Here is a 22070-nt window from a genome sequence, read left to right on the forward strand (position 1 = left end):
GCATAAAAAAATTTAGTTAGCGACCTGTAACAATGAACAATCAAAAAATTAAAGTGCACCTGACTTACCTGGTAAGAAACAAAGCAAAACTAATTCTAATCTCTTTCGCTAAACAGCACAATATATCCCAAAGTTATAGGTAACGCATTTAGGTAACGGTGTCCTCCCTGACATAATACATACAATTAACTGCGACAATTTACTACATGTACGGAAATGCATAGATTTGATAGTAGAACAAGGACAAGTTATTAAACAGAAAAGCCGTCTATGAAAAAGGTTGCACCAACATATCAAGAAAATAGGAGGACAAACGCAAGACAGTAGAATAAGGAGAAGTTAATGCTGAACTTTGATGCGTGCAGAGTTGGGGAAAGGAAATATAACTTGACAATTATCTCCATGCTGCTTGTGATCGTCTAAATCCACTAGCTTGAGTCACACGAGTTGCCTCGATTTTCATCTCATCCCATGAATATGGTACAAGCTTTTGTACTCCCTTGATGAGAATATAAAGATTACCAAAATAATTAGTTCGTGCTCCAAGAACAAGAGATAGAGCCAATTCGAATAACGTGTCCCCTTGAAAATTTCAAAACGAAACTCATCTTCTGATAGATGTTCAGTGGTTGTAAGATGGTCAAAGGGTATAGCTGGGCCACTTTTGAACTTCATTGTCTGGCAGAATAACTTGCAATTCACCACGCTCAGATTCCTGCAAATTAAATAAGATATAGATAACTAATTATTAACAGTTGTGATCTGAATGCTATCTCAAGTATTAACAAAATGAATTTTCATTTCAAGAGAAATTAAGAAGAAGAGAGAGAGCAACCTCATTCAACCAATTGTTTTTCAACTTTGCCACTTCATGGCCAGTTAGTTTAATGCAATTAGTCAACTCCAGATGCTCAAGCATCGGGGGCAATTCTGGAATTTTCTCCAATGATGTGCAATCATCCAGATATAAGTCACATAGGCTTGGTGGGAGAACTTGTGGAATTTTTCGAAGCCTTCTGCAACCACTCAATCTAAGTTTCATTAAGTTGACAAATTTGTCAATGCAATCCGGAAGACTAACAAAATTGTTTCCCGACAGATCAAGGCTTGCTAATGCCCAGCAACCAAGAGGCACAAGGAAATCACTTTCAGATAAATTGCATCCTCCTAAATCAAGATCAAATAGGTTGGGAAGGGCTAATGCGATAGAGTTGCAAGATGAAACTTCATCAAACTTCACCTTATGATTCCCAAATGTCACGAGTTTTGGGCACTTACCGAAATGAACTTGAATCAGATCTTGCAACCCATATATATGATGTAATGATGTACCTGTAAGGTTCTCACATTCATTTGCTTTCAATCTTTGAAGCCCAGTAAGATATTCAATTGATGAAGGCAATTCTCTTATGCCACTTTGTCGTATATCCAAATCCGTTAGAGATTTCATCTTGCCCTCTTCTATTTCTGGGAAACTCCCGAGCCTTGTGCAACCTTTTAGATAAAGCCATTCAAGGGATCTCAATCCAAGTCTTGTTGCAAACCTTTTCAGCTTAGAGCACCCATTAAGATTCAAGTAAACAAGTTTATCAAGGAATCCAACAGAATCATCAACCTCAACCAAACTTTTACAATCACTTAGAATCAAGTGCTTTAGATTTGGGCTTCCGGATAAGTCGGGGATTTTTTCTAAGAATTCGCAGCCTCTGAAATTCATAGATGTAAACTCTGCTGAATTCTGTGAAACCAAAATCAAAACAAAAAAAAAATCACATACTTTAAAAAGAATATAATGAAACACTTGAATATTTTTTTTATGGAAATAAAATATATGTGTAAATAAATAATGGTTCAAAATAATTTAAAGTATGTACCTTAAACCCCTTCAATTGTCTCATGCCTTTGTATGACATATCCAAACTAACTTGTTGCACGACATCATCCCATTCATCATAACTTTTACGAAGTACTCTTTGAATATCTTTGAAAGGTTCTTCTTTATAAGAATCATTACTATCCAATGTAGTTTGCAAATGATCTATACTTTTCTTACGCAGATGAGAATCTTTCAAACGATCTATACTTTCCTTAACAATGTTGTTGATAATTGGAACTTCGTAGCTAGCAGTTCAAAACAAATAACACATTTAATCAGTGAACTATCTTTTTTTGCTATATTTCAGAGGGGTAAATCGCCAAAATGGTCCCTAAGATTTGCATAACTCATCACTTTGGTCCCTGAGATTCCAAATTGATAAAAGTAGTCTTTGAGATTGTCCACCATCCATCATTTTGGTCATTCCGTTAAAAACTCTGTTAAGAGTCCCGGAGCTCTTGGCTGAAAGTTTGAGTAATTTTCAAAGCTTCGTAACTCAATCGTTTCTTAACCAAATTCGACTCATAATATATCAAAATGAAGATAATAAAGTGTAGAATAATATTATACCTATCTCGAAGCCCAATGGTTGCCGGAGATGGCCGGAAAATAGCCTCAAAGTTGACTGTTCCGAGCAAAAACTGGAAAACTAGCCAGAAACTGGGTAAATTTTAAACGTTCATAACTTCTTCAATACTCAACAAAATCAAGTGATTCAAAAATGAAAATCATACTTCTCGATGAGAAAAAGAGAATGGTACCTTTTTTTATTGCTAGATCGTTGTGGTTTGGCCGGAAAATTGCTCGAAAGTGGCTGTCTTGGTCTCAAGTTAGCCACTTTCGAACCGTTTTCCAGCCAAACCACGGAGATCTAGCAGTTGAAAAAGGTACCATTATATTTGTCTCGTTGAGAAGTATGATTTTCTTTTTTGAATCACTTGATTTCGTTGAGTATTGAAGAAATTATGAACGTTTAAAATTTACCCAGTTTCCGGCTAGTTTTCCAGTTTTTGCTCGGACCAGTCAACTTTGAGGCTATTTTCCGGCCGTCTCCTGCAACCATTGGGTTTCTAAATAGGTATAATCTTATTGTACACTTTCCTATCTTCATTTTGATATATTATGGGTTGAATTTGGTTAAGAAATGATTGAGTTACGAAGCTTTGAAAATTGCCCAAACTTCCGGCCAAGAGCTCCGGGATACTTAACGGAGTTTTTAACGGAAAGACTAAAATGATGGATGATGGACAATCCCAGGGACCACTTTTATCGATTTGGAATCTCAGGGACCAAAGTGATGAGTTATGCAAATCTCAGGGACCATTTTGGCGATTTAGCCATTTTAGAGATGTAAAAACAAACAGAGATAAATATTAATTACACGGTATTAACAAAAAGTGTACTTGAAAATTTTTCTCTGTTTCTTATCCAAAATGCACTAGTACTTACTAATAAAGTCCAGTGTGTGTCGCTTGCTAAGGATATAAAGAGTAAAAAGGAAACACAAAACTAAGTTGATGACATTATTGTAGGAAATTAACTATATAAATACACGGTAAGCGGGAAGAAATGTACGTACTCTCCGTCCTTGATAGGAAATCCTGACAAATCTGCTATTTCTGTAAGAGCTCTCTTCCACACGGGCAGCTTCTCCTTGTTGCCGGATTTGCTCACAAGTTCTGTAAACTTGTCACCGAAATTACTCTTTTGCTTTCGTACATGGGACGGATCCACCTTGTAAAAAACTGGCAAAACTATTTGTTGCTTTGATTCTCTACATTCAAGAATCCTGTTGAGCTCGTCCAAGCACCACGATGAAGATGCATAGGTTTGAGAGAATATGACAAGAGAAATTCTTGACTCTTCAATTGCTTCGAGGAGCGCTGGTGCTATTTTTTCTCCTCTTCTAAGTTCGCGATCAATGAAGGTCTTGATTCCATTATTAACCAAAGCGTTGTATAAATAATCTGTAAAACCGGTGCGTGTATCCTCTCCTCTAAAACTCAAAAACACATCATATTTCCATGAAGGAGGCGAGGAAGAAGAAGCGACCGGTTGATTGGCCATTGAAGAGTTAAAGCATGGTAACCTAAAGAAAAGGGCCTCTCAAAGAATTGGAATGTGGAATATGGTATGACAATGGACTCTTGTTATATCAATCCCCATGCTTTTCTTCCTACCTACTACCTTCCAATGTGAATGTGGTCAAGTTGAAGGAGAGGAACTTTCCCCGACAACTTCATTTTCACTTGATGAGTATTTTAATTGCTGGCCTACGGCGTGCGATGCAACAACATATATATATATATATATATATATATATATATATATATATATATATATATATATATATATATATATATATATATATATCTATATATTACACAATGAAAGCGCCGTTGCTTCTCTGTCTTATATTACAGTTAGTCTTCACTTCACATAGGTAACACTAATAAAAAAAACTCACATGTGCGTCCGTAAACAAAATATATAATACAAAAATTAAGAATGAAGTTTCCCAAAGCCTAGTTGTTTGCGATCTAAAAATTAGGGCATTTACTATAATACTTCGACGTATGAGATGTACTACTATTTGAGACGTTAGATTGAAACTGTCAAGATCTAGCCATACGAATCTAACAATTCAAATGTTTCATGCATTTTATACTCAAGTGTATTGTAGAATTTTTGCTACTTTTTTTTAGACAAACGATAGTGTTACTGGGTGAATTTTTTTTTACTAAATTAGAATTGTGTCCTCACCCTTTGGTTTTGTCTCTTTACTTATACTAATCATGATGAGTTTTCGTACCTTGCAATTAACACAAACCTATGAGGATTTGATTGTCAAATCATAATCGGATTCTACTTTAAGTTTATACAATCACATTCCTAATTAATAATTTTGTTCACAACAATCGCCCTTGAGCATGTACAACTGAAGAAGTAGTCACATCGGGTTTTTCTTGATTAGGGCATGGAGTTGTGTCGTCAGTTCTCAGTAGATATAATAATTGCTAGCATGAGTCTCATAGTAAATTTCTCTTGTACCGTCGATGTTCTTAAAAAAAAAAAAGAGCCTCATTGTAAGGGGCGCCTATCAAAAAGAAAATCTCACAAAAACCTTGCTACGGTAATCCATTGGATTGAAGGAGAAAAAAGTGAATTAATGCAGGATGTCGATGTTTCACATTTTCAGGAGGATCAATAAAGCTCACAAAGGTATGACTAACCCAAGTGTCTCATCAAAACATCATTAGGTTACCAAAAGCCCAATAAAAAAATTGCTCCTAATAGGAAAAATGGTACATTAAAGTCATTAGAATATACTTCAGAATACTCCCGAGTTTGAAAAACTCCCTTAATTTGCCATAGGAGAATTAAAGCCAGATAAGCTAAAGGAAAGAGTCACTCACAGAATTGGAATATGCAGTATTGTATGGACAATGGGTCTATATTGTTATATCAATCCTCATGCTTTTCTTCCTACCATGTAATGTAGTCAAGTTAAAGAAGAGAAACTTTCGTGGCAGCTTAATTTCAAAAGTGATTCCTGCCAAGCATTTTCCTACTTATCACCTTTCATTATGGCAACTTCATTTCAAAAAAAGAAAAAGAAAAAAAAAAGAAAAAGAATTTGCTGAATGTGATTTAAGAAGATGGTCTCCTTCTCATTACATTTCAAGCATTCTCCTTGTTCTTAAAATAGTATCCTTTCAGTCAATAATAGCTTAACCCTTAATTTCCACTTCTTAACTTTTTTAATTGTTGGCTTACGGCATCCGATGGATCAGCATGGATGTGGACTCACCAACTTGTTCTTTTAATCAGATAACTACACATCATTGCTTCTGTCTTATATTATAGTTTGTAATAATAATAATAAACCATTGACCAAAAAAAAAAAAAAAAAAAACTCGCATGCCCGTCCTTAAGTTAATAAAAATGAAGTTCCCCATAAAACTAATGTATGAGATATATTTAGAGATGGCAATTTAATCTATTAAACTCGATAACCATGATTAATCCTTTATTAACATCTTATTGTTCTTCAGGTTCCATTTTCATTAAAAGTTTGTAAAATAAGAACATTATGCTGAAATTCATAAAGAAGAAATGCACTATTTATTTTTACTTCAAAGTTTATATGTTGAAGTAACTCATTAAAAACACAAAAATAAAGATTTATGCACCCATCAAACTGTGAATGACTACTCCCAATAATAACTTAATAACTTAGTATTTTCCTTAGTTCATAAAATTTAGTATTCTTTCAGCCAATAATAACTTAACCTTAATTTCCACTTGTTGACTTTTTTTAATTGCTAACTGCTCCGATGCAACAACATAAATATATTAACCAAATGAAAGCGTCGTTGCTTCTCTGTCGTATATTACAGTATTCCGTTCACATGCGCCTCCGTAAACAAAGTATATAATCTAGTTGTTTGCGATCTAAAAATTAGGGTTTTTAACTTTTTATTACAATACTTATTTGAAAAGTTAAACTGAAACTGTGAAGATACAAATCTAACAATTCAAATGTTTCATGCATCACATAAACAAGTGTGTTGTAGAATTTTAGCTAATTTTTTTTTTTTTGACAAATGATAGCATTTGTGGGTTAAACATTTTCACTAAATTAAAATTTGCGTCCTCATTCTTTGTCCTTGTATCTTTATTCATAGTAATCTTAATGAGTTTTCTTGCCTTGCAAGTAATACAAATCTATGAGAATTTAATTGTCATATAATTAGACTCTACTTCAAGTTTATACAATCACATTCCTAATTAATAATTATGTTCACAACACTCGCCCTTTAGTGTATACAACTTAACAAGTAGCGGCATCATGTCTTTAATAATAATTGCTAACATGAGTTTCATAGTAGGGGCGTATATATAAATGAATATCTCACAAAAACCTTGCTACGATAATCCAGTAGACTTAAGGAGAAAAAAGTGAGTTAATACAGGATGTCAATGATTCACATATTTAGAAGGATCTTTAAAGCTCACAAAGGTATGACTAGAACATGTGTCTCATCAAAACCTCATTAGGTTACCAAAAACCTAATGGAAAAAAAGTGCTTATAATTGTAGGAAAAAAAAAAGTTTTTATCATTAATAACCAAAATTTAGCCTTTAAATTCATAAATATCAGTTTTGATAAAGAATTTCAAATGTATCCAAAATTCTACTTAAATATATATAATTACCCTCAAAATTAAAACCTAATTACAGCTAAAATTAAAAGCCAACCTTCTTTTAAATTTATTCATCGTTGTTCATGAGGAGGGGAGTGGCACACGGGGATGTTGCATGCTTGGTCGAACAAGCCGAACACCATGAATGTATGTCAGCTGCACCATTGTGAAACCAGAACACATTATAAGTATAAAAATTGTAGTAGAAATTGATTTATTAGAATTTATAGGGAGCAATCGAACCAAAAATTAGATTGATGCAAAAGTGTGTGTTTCCCAAATTAATATTATGTATGCATAATACCGTAGAATCGTATAATAGAGATTTCCATCCAAAAGAAGACATGAAAAATTCTATTTTGAAAATATGCGGAGGTTGCAGGTCTATGAAATTTTCAGAGAATATCAATTGATTATTATGCAAGAGTACATAGTTGTAGGTGAGATAATCAAAACCCTAAAAATGAAGAAGAACATGAAAAAAAAAATGAAAGAACAGAAAAAACGGCATCTGCGTAACTGGGTGCGGAGAGAAAAATTCTAGGAGTCATACAAGATGAGGGCATTTAAGTCTTTTGAAGTTCTTTTTTGGCTATATATGAATATTTTTTTTATATAAAAATTGATATTTTTGAAATTAAGGGTCAAATTTTAGCTAGATTTGATAAATACTTGAAAAAAGAGTACATTAAGATCATGAGAGTATACTTCAATATGCTCTCCCTAAGTTCGAAAAAATCCCTTGATTGGCCATAGGAGAATTAAAGCCAAATAAGCTAAAGAAAAGAGCCGCTCAAAGAATTGGAATATGCAGTATGGTATGGACAATGGCTCTCTATTGTTATATCAATCCTCATGCTTTTCTTCCTACCTACTATACGTGCCTTTCAATGTGAATGTGATCAAATTGAAGGTGTGGAATTTTCATGGCAACTTCATTTCAAAAGTATTTTATTCATAAAATAGTATCCTTTCAGCCAATAATAGCTTAACCTTATCTCCACTTGTTAACTTTTTTAATTGTTGGCTTACGGCATCCGATGGATCAGCATGGATGTGGACTCACCAACTTGTTCTTTTAATCAGATAACTACACATCATTGCTTCTGTCTTATATTATAGTTAGTAATAATAATAATAAACCATTGACTGAAAACAAAAAAACAAAAAACAAAAAACTCACATGCTCCTAATTAATAAAAATGAAGTTCCCAAAAAACTGATGTATGGGTTACACTTAGAGATGACAATTCAACCCCTTAAATCCAATAATCATGATTAACCCTTTACTAACGTCTTACTGTTCTTCGAGTTCCAGTTTTTACTAAAAGTTTGTAAAATAAGAACATTATGCAGAAATTCATGAAAAAGAAATTCACTATTTATTTTCAGTTCACAGTTTATACGTTGAATTAAGTCATTAGAAACACAAAAATAAAGATTTATGCACATAAAATTTAGTATTCTTTCAGCCAATAATAACTTAACCTTAATTTCCGCTTGTTGACTTTTTTAAATTGCTGGCTTACAGCTCCGATGCAACAACATAAATATATTACCCATATGAAAGCGTCGTTGCTTCTCTGTCGTATATTACAGAGTCGTCGGTTCACATGCGAGTCCGTAAACAAAATATGTAAAAATTAAGGGTGAAGTTTCCCAAAACCTAGTTGTTTGCAATCTAAATATTAGGGTTTTTATTATATAATACTTTTATGTACGAGATGCATTGATATTTGAAAGGTTAGACTGAAACTGTCAACATACAGCCATACAAAGCTAACAATTCAAATGGTTCATGCATTTCATACACAAGTGTATTATAGATTTTTGGTTTTTTGTTTTTGACAAATGATAGCGTTAGTGGATAAATTTTTTTCATTAAATTAGAATTGTGTCCTCACCATTTGACCTTGTATCTTTACTTATACTAATCATGATGAGTTTTCTTGCCTTACAAGCAATACAGAACGAGGAGATTTTATTATGATGTAGTTAATATTCAAATAAGTCTATATATGTATTTAATGTTTGCGGACTTGGGTTTTAGTGTGTAAACAAGTTTATTGAGTTGGAAGAATACGGTGGATTGGAGGCATTTGATTGCTGATGTTCAGTGATAGGAAATTTTATTGTCTGAAATTTGCCAAAAACTTGAAATCGGTTGCTTGGGTTTTGCTTAAAGGTTTGGCTTTTGTATGAAACAAGGAACTTTGTAAAATGCGAAATTCCGGGTGATCAGTTGGGCATTGGGCTGTCACCAGTGAAATGAGAATTTACGGCAACGTCGATGCCGAGATGGATATAATCAGAGGTTGTTGTCGAGTTGGGATGTCTGGCATTCTCTTTTCGTTGTTGGGAGGTGGGGTGAGCTTCAGAAAAATCAAGATAAAATTGGAATTTTGTAGGATTTTTAATGTGGAGTGGTTTCATAAATTTGTGGGCTGTGAATAAAACTACCTATATAATTTAATGACTCAAACCTATCGAGGGATTAAAGCACAAACCTTCCATGTTCTTCTCTGCTGCTGCTAATCCTTTATATTCTCTTCAAGATTTACCATCCGCAAGAAGCTTTTTCCAATCAAATGTATTAGATCATCTAGTTTGGGCAACTTCACCACAATTGTTAAGGTCGGTGGGAGGTGATGCCTGCGCGGCCATCAAATTTGGAGGAATAAGGCTGGGCCCGTTTTAAAATGCAATGGGCAGGCCGAGCCGGATGTAAGAATTTTTAAACTTGGAATCAGACCTAACCCAACCTGTTTGAAACGGACTTGTTTGGGGCAGGTCCACGAGTCCATTTACATTTTTTTTTGTTAAAAAATGTGAATATTTTCAGTTTTCCAGGTTTTAGGTTGATTACTACCACCAAATCAAGTCAATCAAAGAATATATGAAAATTTACTAATTATTATGAACAATATGCCAACAAAATCAAAGAAACAGCACCCCAAAACCAATTACAAAATTGGCAACTCATTCAAATGAAAAGGATTGAGAGGAAATCGCAGAACGTGAAAGTATTTTAAACAAAAATTAGGATACTGGTTCAAAACCAGCCATCAAAATTCGATAAATACAGAAAAAAAACCTAGAAAACCTAAAATCCCAATCCATCTCATAAACCCAAAAAATCCCAGAATCTACAAACAAAGAAAAAACAATCAAAGAAAGAAGACCACTACTACTTTTCAGTGGGAGCCAAAAAAAAAAAAAAACAAACCATAAGCAAAATCTAAAAGTCCAATCAATTGCTATAGCTTGATGCCGGATCATGTCCATATGGTCAAGATTGCCCCTCATGGTAAGGGACCGGGCTTCTTTACCCTCGTACTTTTCATACACTCCTATCTCCTCCTATTTGTGCGATCACGGTTAAGCCATGTCAACATTTTATATTACTATTGCTTTTTGTCTTATTATCTTTATAAAAAAATTAATATAAAATGTTGACGTGACTTAACCGTGACTGCACAAAATAGGAAGAGATGAAAGTGTATGAGAAGTTGGAGGGTAGAGAAGGCGTGTCCCATGTAAGATCTTGGGATCCAGCTTGTCCACATGGACGCATCGCGTGCCAAGGAGATTGCCGACACGTGGTGTCGTTTCTGGTTTCTTCGCCGAACGCACATGCTCTCCCACCACGTACTCTCCACTTCAGGATGGCTTGTCTCGATCCACCCGTTGTACCATGGAATGAGACGAATTTGGATCCTCTCCTGAGCTAATGGAGAGGATCCTTCTGACCAGTTATCATGAGCCGTTCAATAAAAATCCAATAGCTATAATTATTATAACTTTAAAAGGACCCCCTGTTTGTAGCCGTTGGATAAAAATCCAACGGCCCATGATAACTGGTCAGGAGGATCCTCTCCATTAGCTCAGGAGAGGATCCAAATCCGGATGAGATGGTAACGAGGCTTGGTTTTGGGGATTATGGGCAATCTACATCGGCTAGGTCTCTACCTACAAGGACTGCATTGGTGAGGGAAAAGAAGAAAATGGGAAGAAAAAAAAATTGGACAATTATATTATTGCCTATAATTTTATTTTTGATATTTTACTAATTGTGAATATATATAGACTTACAAAAAAATTGATAGCTCTAGGTGGGTTCCTATTCATGCCATATCCAACCGAAGGGTCCAGAGGGTCAGATGGTCGAAAATAGCCCTAATACCGTCTCTAACCGAGGGCTAAGCCAGAGGGCTCGAGAATCTAGGAGGGCCCCACGGAATTTCAAAGGGCCAAAGAGCCAAAGGGCTGGCTATTTTTTTTATTTTATAGTTTTCCTATTGTTGTCAGTTATAACCGATAGCATTAAAGAATGATTTTTAATACTATCGGTTATAACCGACACTAATAGGTATTCATAGGCAATTTTTTTTATTTACTGTTAGTGTCGGTTATAACCGACACTAATAGTTTGAATTTTTTTTTAATATAACGGCTAGCTGAGTCAGCTAGCCGTCGCAGCTAGCCGTTGGATTTTTTTTTTTAAATTTAAACATTTCTTTCCTTCTATAAATATGGTGAAGTTCTTTCAATTTTTCACCTCATTTGCAATATTTCCTTCTTCAATATTTTTCAATATTTCCTTCAATATATTTCTTAATATTTCCTTCAATATATTTTCCAATATTTCCTTCATCTATAATATTTGTTTCAATTTTTCAATAATTTCCTTCAATATTTTTTCAATAATTTCCATCATTTTTTTCAAAAAAAATGGCCTCATTTGTAATGAAAGGTAGGGCTTGGACCCGAAAAGAAGATGAAGCTCTTTGCAAGGCTTATAGATGGGTCTCAGAAGATAGTGTGAGGGGGATTTCTCAAACTAGTGAATGTGTTTGGACTCGTGTGTCCAAAAAATACTTAAAGTTCTACGAAGGCACCATTCTGCCGAATACCAGAAACCACGAAAGTTGTTGTTCAAGATTGAAGAAACATCTTCATCTAAGTTTGAATAAATGGCATCAAGCACTATTAGCAGCCGCAAGTAGACATGAAAGCGGCGCCAATTATTATGACGAAGTTAGTGTTTTCACAGTTTATTTTAAATGTTTGATTATATTACATTTAATTTCATGAATTAATTTCCTTTAATTTTTGTAATTATATTTAATTATATTACATTTAATTTCATGAATTAATTTCCTAAAATTTTTGTAACTATATTTTCTAGGTACGCCAATCAGAGGAATTGTATATGGAGGGCAGCTCAAAACCCTTTCAGTTTCACGGTTGTTGGGAAATTTATAAAGGGTGGGTGTTATTTGAAGATCCACCTCAACATAGAGTGGATCCTTTGGGAGCTGCATCCCCATCTGTAGATATGAATGAAGATGGATCTCCTACCATTCAACAAACAAGGGTAGAAAATCCGACTAAAATCGAAAGTTCTTTACCTAGGGCTATGGGACGAAACAAGGCCTGAAGGTTGAGGGAAAAGGGCAAGGCAAATGCTGATTACGCTGCTCAACATGAAGTGGGGGCCTCATTGCGATTATTAGCGGAGCAAAATGCCCTTGAGGCGGAAGAAAGGAAATGTAGGCATGAAGAACGGGCCAAGCAAATACAAGAAGAGATGGATGATAAGAATATGGAAAGGAACACTTCGAATTACACTCCAATGAGTAAGGCATATTTTGATAGGAAAAAAAAAGAAATTATGAGCCGACGACAGTTGTTTGTGACAGACTATACTCCTACGATAGCGGATGATGAAGATAATAATGATTATGGATATTAAATTTAAGTTGTTGTAGTTTTTAAATTTAATTTGTCATTTTTAAATTTTAGTTGTAGTTTTTAAATATAAGTTGTAGTTTTTAAATTTAAGTTATTGTTGTTTTTAAATTTAAGTTGTAGTTTTTAAATTTAAATAATAAATTATGTTTAGCCCTTTGACCCTCGGTTGGAGACGGTTTTTTGTGACAGGGCTAAAACGAGCCATCTGGCTCTCAGTTGGAGACGGAGACAAATATGACCCTGTATTATTCATTAAAATATTAATATCTTGGAGAATCTTGGAGGGCCAGAGGGCTAAAACGAGCCTTCAGCCCTCGGTTGGAGATGGCCTCATCTATCCTCAGGGCCGGCCTTGCCCTCTATTAGGCCATCTCCAACCGATGGCTAGCCAAATGGCTCGTTTTAGCCCTCTGGCCTTCCAAGATTCTCCAAGATATTAATATTTTAATGAACAATACAGGGCCATATTTGCCTCCGTCTCCAATCGAGGGCCAGATGGCTCGTTTTAGCCCTGTCACAAAAAATCGTCTCCAACCGAGGGCCAAAGGGCTAAACATAATTTATTATTTAAATTTAAAAACTACAACAACTTAAATTTAAAAACAACAACAACTTAAATTTAAAAACAACAACTTATATTTAAAAACTACAAATTAAATTTAAAAACTACAAACTAAATTTAAAAACAACATCAACTTAAATTTAAAAATTACAATGACTTAAATTTAATATCCATAATCAACATCATCTTCATCATCCGCCATTGTAGGAGTATAGTCAGAGGTAAACAACTGCCGCCGAGACATAATTTCTTTTTTTTTTCTATCAAAATAGGCCTTACTCATTGGAGTGTAATTCGAATTGTTCCTTTCCATATTCTTATCATATATCTCTTCTTGTATTTGTTTGGCCCGTTCTTCATGTCTACACTTCCTTTCTTCCACCTCAAGGGCATTTTGCTCCGCCAGTAATTGCAATGAGGCTGCCACTTCATGTTGAGCGGCGTAATCATCATTTGCCTTGCCCTTTTCCCTCAACCTTCGGGCCTTGTTTCGTCCCATAGCCCTAGGTAAAGAACTTTCGGACGGAGACGGATTTTGTACCCTTATTTGTTGAATGGTACGAGATCCATCTTCATCCATATCTACAGATAAGGATGCAGCTCCCATCACTCCCAAAGGATCTACTCTATGTTGAGGTGGATCTTCATATAACACTCACCCTTTACAAATTTCCCAACAACCGTGAAACTGAAAAGGTTTTGAGTTGCCCTCCATATACAATTCCTCCGCTTGGCGTACCTAGAAAATATAATTACAAAAATTAAAGGAAATTAATTCATGAAATTAAACGTAATATAATTAAATATAATTACAAAAATTAAAGGAAATTAATTCATGAAATTAAATTTAATATACTTAAACATTTAAAATAAATTGTGAAAACACTAACTTTGTCATAGTAATTGGCGCTGCTTGCATGTCTATGTGCGGCTGCTAATAGTGCTTGATGCCATTTATTCAAACTTGGATGAAGATGTTTCTTCCATCTTGAAGAAGAACTCTAGTGGTTTCGGATATTCGGTGGACTGGTGTCTTCGTAGAATTCTAAGTATTTTTTGGACACACGAGTCCAAACACCTTCACTTATTTGAGAAATCCCCCTCACACTATCTTCCGAGACCCATTTATAAGCCCTGCAAAAAGCTTCATCTTCTTTTCGGGTCCATGTCCTACCTTTCATTGCATATGAGGCCATTTTTATTGAAAAAAATTGAAGGAAATTATTGAAAAAAATATTGAAGGAAATTATTGAAAAATTGAAACAAATATTGTAGATGAAGGAAATATTGAAAAATATATTGAAGGAAATATTGCAGATGAAGTGAAGAATTGAAAGAGCTTCACCATATTTATTGAAGTAAAAAAAGGTTTAAATTCAAAAAAAAAAATAATTGAATACAACGGCTAGCTGCAGTCAGCTAACCGTTGTATTCAATTTTTTTTCAAACTATATGTGTTGGTTATAACCGACACTAATACTAATTAATAAATATCCCAGTAGCCGTTAGCTTTAATTCATTATATTCTATACTATTCATGTCTAACCGATCGGAAATCCAACACTTCAAAAAAAAAAAAAAAATTGGCCAGCCCTCCAGCCTTCCCCGATTCTGTGGGGCCCTCCTAGATTCCAAAGCCCTCTGGCCTAGCCCTCGGTTGGAGACAGTTTTTGGCCTATTTTCGGCCCTCTGGCCCTCTGGACCCTTCGGTTGGAAATGACCTTAATATTTTAATGAACAGTATATGGCCATATTTGTCTCCGTCTCCAACTGAGGGCTAGAGGACCAGAAGGCTCGATTTAGCCGTGTCACAAAAAACCGTCTCCAACCGATGGCCATTGGGCCAAACATAATTTATTATTTAAAAACTACAACTTAAATTCAAACCCAACGGCTAAGTGACGTCAGCTAGCCATTGGATTTGAATTTTTTTTGCTATAAATAGGGTGGATATTGGGATATAATTCACACAAACCACAAAACAGAGCGATGACGCATGCCAATCTGATAAACAACTACTTCGACCCCAACTCGGTGTACACATAAGAGGATTTCAGACGTCGCTTCCGGATGAGGCGTCATGTATTCAAGCGTTTACTTGTGATGTCCAGCAGGTCAATCTGTACTTTCAGCAGAAGCGGGACAGAGCAGGCCGCCCTAGTTTCTCACCTCATCAGAAGGTTACTGTTGCATTCCGAATGATGGCCTATGACTCCCCAGCTGATTCGATGGATGAAACCCATGGTATGTCTAAGTCTACATGCCTTGATACTCTTGAAGAATTTTGTGACACAATTGTTCAGCTTTAGAAAGAAGAGTACCTCCGTGAGCCAAATCAAAAAGATCTGAATCGGCTCCTTTGCAAAGCTGAAGACCATGGGTTTCCGGGCATGATAGGGTCATTAGATTGCATACATTGGGATTGGAAGAACTGTCCCACCGGATGGCAATAAGGCTTTAGCAGAAGGTCGAGAAAGCCAACTGTTGTGTTAGAGGCGGTTGCCTCATATGACACATGGATCTGGCATGCTTTCTTTAGAGTCCCTGGATCCCAAAATGACATTACAGTTCTTGGGCGTTCACCCTTCTTCAATAACTTGACGGAAGGTAAAGCACCTCAACTTGACTACTACATCAACGGTCATCAATACAATATGGGGTATTACTTGGCAGATGGCATCTACCCAAAGTGGGCGACACTTGTCCAAGCAATTCCAAACCCTAGGAACGACGCGGAAAAATTGTTTACCTTACACCAAGAGGCATATCGCAAAGATGTTGAGAGAGCTTTTGGTATTCTACAAGCACAGTAGAAGATCATCAGCGAACCTGCAAGAGGGTGGAGTCGAGAAAATTTAAACTCCATCATGATGTCTTGCATCATATTACACAATATGATAGTGGAGGATGAGCGAGATGGGTATATTGATGGAGAGTCCGATGACGACCAAGAAGATCCAAATAGGTCAAGAAGGGCTCGTGCAAAAATATATGATGAGCCTCATTTGCCTTTCAATCCAATAATTGGTAGTATCTCTAAAGATTAGCACATGAGGCGCTATAGAATGATACGTTCTCGTGTCACAAACAAGTACCTACAACAAGATCTTGTTGCACATCTTTGGGCCCAAAAAAGCATGGAGTAGGCATTTACGTTTTATGTTTTTAAATATTTTTTAAAATGTTGTTTAAGTTTCATGTTGTATAATTTTTATGTGGGTACATTTGATATACAAAATATTGGTACATTTTATACAAAAAAAGGGCAAATTTTATATAAATTAAATGGGTACATTATATATACGGGGGATAGGATCAAGGGACAAATATTTTTACAAATACTTTTACACTCTTTTTTAGCTTTTTGATTACATGACATCCAATGGTTCTTATTTATTCATTAAATGACATGAATGCTTATGTGGATTTTAACTAATATTAAATATAAAAAAACATAAAATCTGGAAAATTAAAACTAAAATTAAAAAAAGGAAGAAACTCTAGTTGTACACAGTCCTCCGTTCGTGTGTGCGTATACAATGTTGAGGGATTGCAAGGTTTTCCAAGCAGAGAATTTTCGAGCAGTACTAGTTGTGGGAATGGACAGAAGACCGGCAACCATCCAGGAATCCCTCATCAGGCTTTCTCTTATGGAAGGTGAAGTTCAAATAATTCTCAGGGTGCAAAAACAGCATGAACCTGACATGCTACAGAACTGGTAGCACTGTGCCGCTCCAATATCTGATGCGAGATTATTTGAACGTAAAAATCTTATGTTCGAAGTAATACGTTTCACTTTCGATGGAAATAGGATCAGGGAAGATCAAACTCCTGAATAGCGCGAAATTAATACTAAAATTAAAAAGAAGAAGAAACTTGAACAGAAATTGGTTCTCCCATAATAAAAAACAGTTAACTTTAATGAAAAGCTCCTGATACTGTTCACTTTAACGAAAAACCACATTTTTACATTAAAAAGTCAATCCTGGTGCTATTCACTTTACCCTTTATTTTGTTCTTATCATTAAAAATCAAAGTTTTCAAGTCATTTTCATTAGTTTTCCTTAAAAAAAAATCATCAACTCATGTTTTTTTTTTTTGAACTTGGATTCAGATTTTATATTTTTCTTTTCAGTTTTATTTTATCTTTAATATTAGTTAAAATCCACATAAGCATCCATGTCATTTAATGAATAAATAAGAAGCTTTGGATGTCATGTAATCAAAAGACTTAAAAAGAGTGTAAAAGTATTATAAAAATATTTGTCCCTTGATCCCTATATATATAAAACAATGGGTACATTTTAGATTTAGAAAAAATAAATTGATTTCACATTAAAAAAATGGGTACATTTTATATAAAAAGAATCGTACTTACAAAACAAAAAAATTGGTACATTTTGCATATAACAAGGTGTACATTTTTAAAGAAAAATGGGCACATTATAAACAAACTACGAGTACAAATAAAAGGTTAAAAAAATTATGAGTACAAATAAAAGGTTAAAAAAAATATGAGTACAAATAAAAGTTTAAAAAATATGGGCAAAGAAATTAATATATGAATACAAATTAAAACTGAAAAGAAAATTGGTACAATTTAAAAAAAAAGAATTGCAAATCAAAAATGGGTACAAACTAAAACTAGAAATATATGATACAAAGTTTGGCCATAAATATAAATATATCAAATGTACATATTTGATAGCAGAACAAGGACAAGTTATTCAACAGAAAAGCCGTTTATAAAAAAGGTTGCACCAACATATCAAGAAAATAGAAGGACAAACGCAAGACAGTAGAATAAGAAGTTAATGCTTAACTTTAAAAGAACAGGAAAGTGCAAATGAATGTACCCAAATTCCTAACAAATCGGAGATCACTGTTGATCGATTGAAGTGGACGGTTGCTCTTGCTCCACCTCAATATCAATAGGAAAATTGAGATCAATATGCCTGTGTTTCAGATGATCATCCGCTGGCTCCAAAGATCAGGAAAGCCATTGTTGTTGCAGATCCTATCATCATCGACGATATCGATCCAACTGGCCAAGGCTTCTTCCCAAGACTACTCATTGATCCCAAAGACAAGGGAAGTCGTTCGTCTTGGTTCGGCAATAGGCGGTGCACCCATCAACTTATAATGCGTGCAGAGTTGGGGAAAGGAACTATAACTTTGACAAATATCACCCTGCTGCTCGTGATCGTCTAAATCCACTAACTTGGGCCACACGAGTTGCCTCAATTTTCATCTCATCCCATAAATAAGGTACAAGCTTTTGTACTCCCTTGATGAGAATATAAAGATTATCAAAATAATTAGTTCCTGCTCCAAGAACAACAGATAGAGCTAACAATATAACGTATCCCCTTGGGAATGTAGAGGACTTTCAAAACCAAATTCATTTTCTGATAGATGTTCAGTGGTTGTAAGATGGGCAAGGGGTATAGCCTGGCCACTTTTGAACTTTATTGCCTGGCAGAATAACTTGCAAGTCAGCGAGCTGAAGAGATTCCTGCAAATTAAATAACGTATAGATAACTAATTACTATAAATGGGGGTAAGGCGGGAGCATCCTCTCCATAAATGGGGGTAAGGCTAGCCGACATTCACCTCTCCCAGACCCTGCGTAAAGCGGAAGCCTTATGCACTAGGTACGACCTTTTTTTATAGATAACGAATTACTAACAGTCGTGATCTAAATGCTCTCTCAAGTATTAACAAAATTAATTTTCATTTCAAGAGAAATTAAGAAGAAGAGAGAGCAACCTCATTCAACCAATTGTTTTTCAACTTTGCCACTTCATCGCCACTTAGTTTAATGCAATTAGTCAACTCCAAACGCTCAAGCATCGGGGGCAATTTTGGAATTTTCTCCAATGATGTGCAATCATCCAGATATAAGCCACATAAGCTTGGTGGAAGGACTTGTGGAATTTTTTGAAGCCTCCTGCAACCACTCAATCTTAGTTTCATTAAGTTGACAAATTTGCTAATGCAATCCGGAAGACTAACAAAATTGTTTCTTGACAGATCAAGGCTTGCTAATGCGAACCAGCAACCAAGAGGCACAAGGAAATCACTTTCAGATAAATTGCATCCTCCCAAATCAAGATCAAATAGGTTGGGAAGGGCTAATGTGATAGAGTTGTCATCTGAAGTATCTAAGTCAGTTGAATGCAGCAGAGATTGGGTATTGCAAGATGAAACTTCATCAAACTTCACCTTATTCTTCCCAAATGTCACGAGTTTTGGGCATTCACCAAAGTAAACCTGAATCAGATCTTGCAACCCATATATATGATGTAATGATGTACCTGTAAGGTTCACACATTCATTTGCTTTCAATCTTTGAAGCCCAATAAGATACGCAATTGATGAAGGCAATTCTCTTATGCCACTTTGTTGTATATCCAAGTCCGTTAGAGATTCCATCTTGCCCTCTTCTATTTTTGGGAATCTCTCGAGCCTTGTGCAACCTTTGAGATAAAGCCATTCAAGGGATCTCAACCCAAGTCTTGTTGCAAACCTCGTAAGCTTAGAGCACCCATTAAGATTCAAGTAAACAAGTTTATCAAGGAATCCAACAAAATCATCAACCTCAACCAAACTTTTACACTCACTTAGTACCAAGTGCTTTAGATTTGGGCTTCCGGATAAGTCGGGGATTTTTTCTAAGAATTTGCAACCTCTGAAATTCATAGATGTAAACTTTGCCAAATTCTGTAAAACCAAAATCAAAACAAAATAAATCACATGCTTTAAAAGAATATAATGAAACACTTGAGTTTTTTTTTTTTTTTTTTTTGATATAAAATATGTGTAAATATATAATGGTTCAAAATAATTTAAAGTATGTACCTTAAATTCCTTCAATTGTCTGATGTCACTGTATGACATATCAAAACTAACTTGTTACATGACATCATCCCAGTCATCACGACTTTTTTGAAGTACTGTTTGAATATCATTGTAAGGTTCTCCTTTGCAAGAATCGCAAATATCCAATATAACTTGCCAACGATTTATACTTTTCTTACGCAGATGAGAACCTATACAATTAAGAGCTGAAGGACGGCCTTGAGCATAGGCTACTACACGTTGTACGAGTTCGAAATAATTGTCTGGAGGTTCATTTCTTCCAAAGGCATTCAAACTTAAAAGCTCCAGAGCTTCGTCGTCATTTAACTTTCGGACCTTGTAGATGAACTTAACTCCATAAGATTCCAGCAATCCTCTATCTTTTGTGGTTATGATCACTCTACTACCCTCACCAATCCATTCGACTTCAGCCAAGTTGTTTAATTGCTCCAATTCATCCACATCATCAAGAATTAAGAGAATCTTCTTTCGCCTCAACAAATTCTCTATAAGGCTCTTTCCTTGATGAGTATTGACAACTTTCGACTTTGAACCACGATTAATCTCACTTAGAAGAGTGTTTTGTAGTTGGGTTAGGCCTCCATGTTGCATTGATGTTTCTCGAACATCTGCCAGGAAACAACTACCTTCAAAATTATGAGCAATTGCATTATAAACAGCTTTTGCAATTGTTGTCTTGCCTATTCCAGATGTCCCCCAAATCCCAACCACACAACCACCATTTCCATCGACCCCTAAAAGCTCTTTCACCTCTTGTACGCAAGATTGTATTCCAACAGGGTGTTTGGCCACATTCAAATAGGTGCCATCAAGTACTCGGACTGAGATCTCTTTAACAATGTTACTGATTATTGTAGCTTCATAGCTAGCAGTTCAAAACAAAAAGCACATTTAATCAGTGAACTTTTTTTTTTACTATATTTCAGAGATGTAAAAACAAATAGAGAAATATAAATATTACACGATATTAACAAAAAGTGTACTTGAAAAGTTCTCTGTTTCTATCCAAAATGCACTAGTAATTACTAAAGTCAAGTATGTGTTGCTTGCTAAAGATCTAAAGAGTAAAAATGAAATACAAAACTAAAATGATGACATTATTGTAGGAAATTAACTATATAAATATACGGTAAGGGGAAGAAATGTACGTACCCTTCCTCCTTGACCAGATGTCCTGACAAATTTGCTACTTCTCTAAGAGCTCTCCTCCACATGAGCACCTTCTTCTTGTTGTCCTTGAATTTGCCCTGAAGTTTTGTAAACCCGACACCGAAACTACTCGTTTGATTTCGTACATGGGACGGATCCACCTTGTAAAAAACTGGCAAAACTATTTGTTGCTTTGATTTTTTACATTGACGAATCTTGACGAGCTCATCTAAGCACCACCTTGAAGATGCATAGTTTTTAGAGAATATGACAAGAGAAATTCTTGACTCTTCAATTGCTTGGAGGAGCGCTAGTGATATTTCTTCTCCTCGTGTAAGTTGGTGATCAATGAAGGTGTTGATTCCCTTATCGACCAAAGCTTTGTATAAATGATCTGTAAAATTCGTGTGTGTGTCCTCTCCTCTAAAACTCAAAAACACATCATATCTCCATGAAGGAGGCAAGGAAGAAGAAGAGGCAAGTTGATCGGCCATAGGAGAATTGCAATGTGCGGTATGGTATGGACATTGGGCTCTCTCTTGTTATATCAGCCCTCATGCTTTTCTTGACAACTTCATTTTCAATTATTGAATATTTTAATTGCAGGCCGACGGCATGCAATGCAACAACATAATATATA

The 22070-nt window shown here is 35.2% G+C and overlaps 3 protein-coding genes and 1 pseudogene across 3 annotated transcripts; all 4 read right to left on the bottom strand.

Moving 5' to 3' along the window:
• Positions 1–123: 123 nt before the first annotated feature.
• Positions 124–4085, bottom strand: LOC103406994 (uncharacterized). The gene is made up of 4 exons (XM_029089963.2): positions 3456–4085; positions 1875–2121; positions 836–1738; positions 124–715 (listed from the first exon to the last, which is right to left on the bottom strand). The coding sequence occupies exons 1-4, from the start codon at positions 3941–3943 to the stop codon at positions 641–643; spliced, it is 1713 nt and encodes a 570-aa protein (XP_028945796.1). The 5' UTR covers positions 3944–4085; the 3' UTR covers positions 124–640.
• Positions 4086–18054: 13969 nt separating this feature from the next.
• LOC103455240 (TMV resistance protein N-like) lies at positions 18055–20310 on the bottom strand. Its single transcript, XM_070807886.1, has 3 exons — positions 20261–20310; positions 19169–20122; positions 18055–18914 (listed from the first exon to the last, which is right to left on the bottom strand). Exons 1-3 carry the CDS (start codon positions 20297–20299, stop codon positions 18819–18821), a joined length of 1089 nt encoding a protein of 362 aa, XP_070663987.1. The 5' UTR covers positions 20300–20310; the 3' UTR covers positions 18055–18818.
• Positions 20311–20314: 4 nt separating this feature from the next.
• LOC139190903 (disease resistance protein RUN1-like) lies at positions 20315–20872 on the bottom strand. The gene has a single exon (XM_070811394.1). It carries the CDS (start codon positions 20870–20872, stop codon positions 20315–20317), a length of 558 nt encoding a protein of 185 aa, XP_070667495.1.
• Positions 20873–20915: 43 nt separating this feature from the next.
• Positions 20916–22070, bottom strand: LOC139190905 (toll/interleukin-1 receptor-like protein; annotated as a pseudogene).

This window comes from Malus domestica, chromosome 02, assembly GCF_042453785.1.
Source record: "Malus domestica chromosome 02, GDT2T_hap1".
NCBI lineage: Eukaryota > Viridiplantae > Streptophyta > Magnoliopsida > Rosales > Rosaceae > Malus > Malus domestica.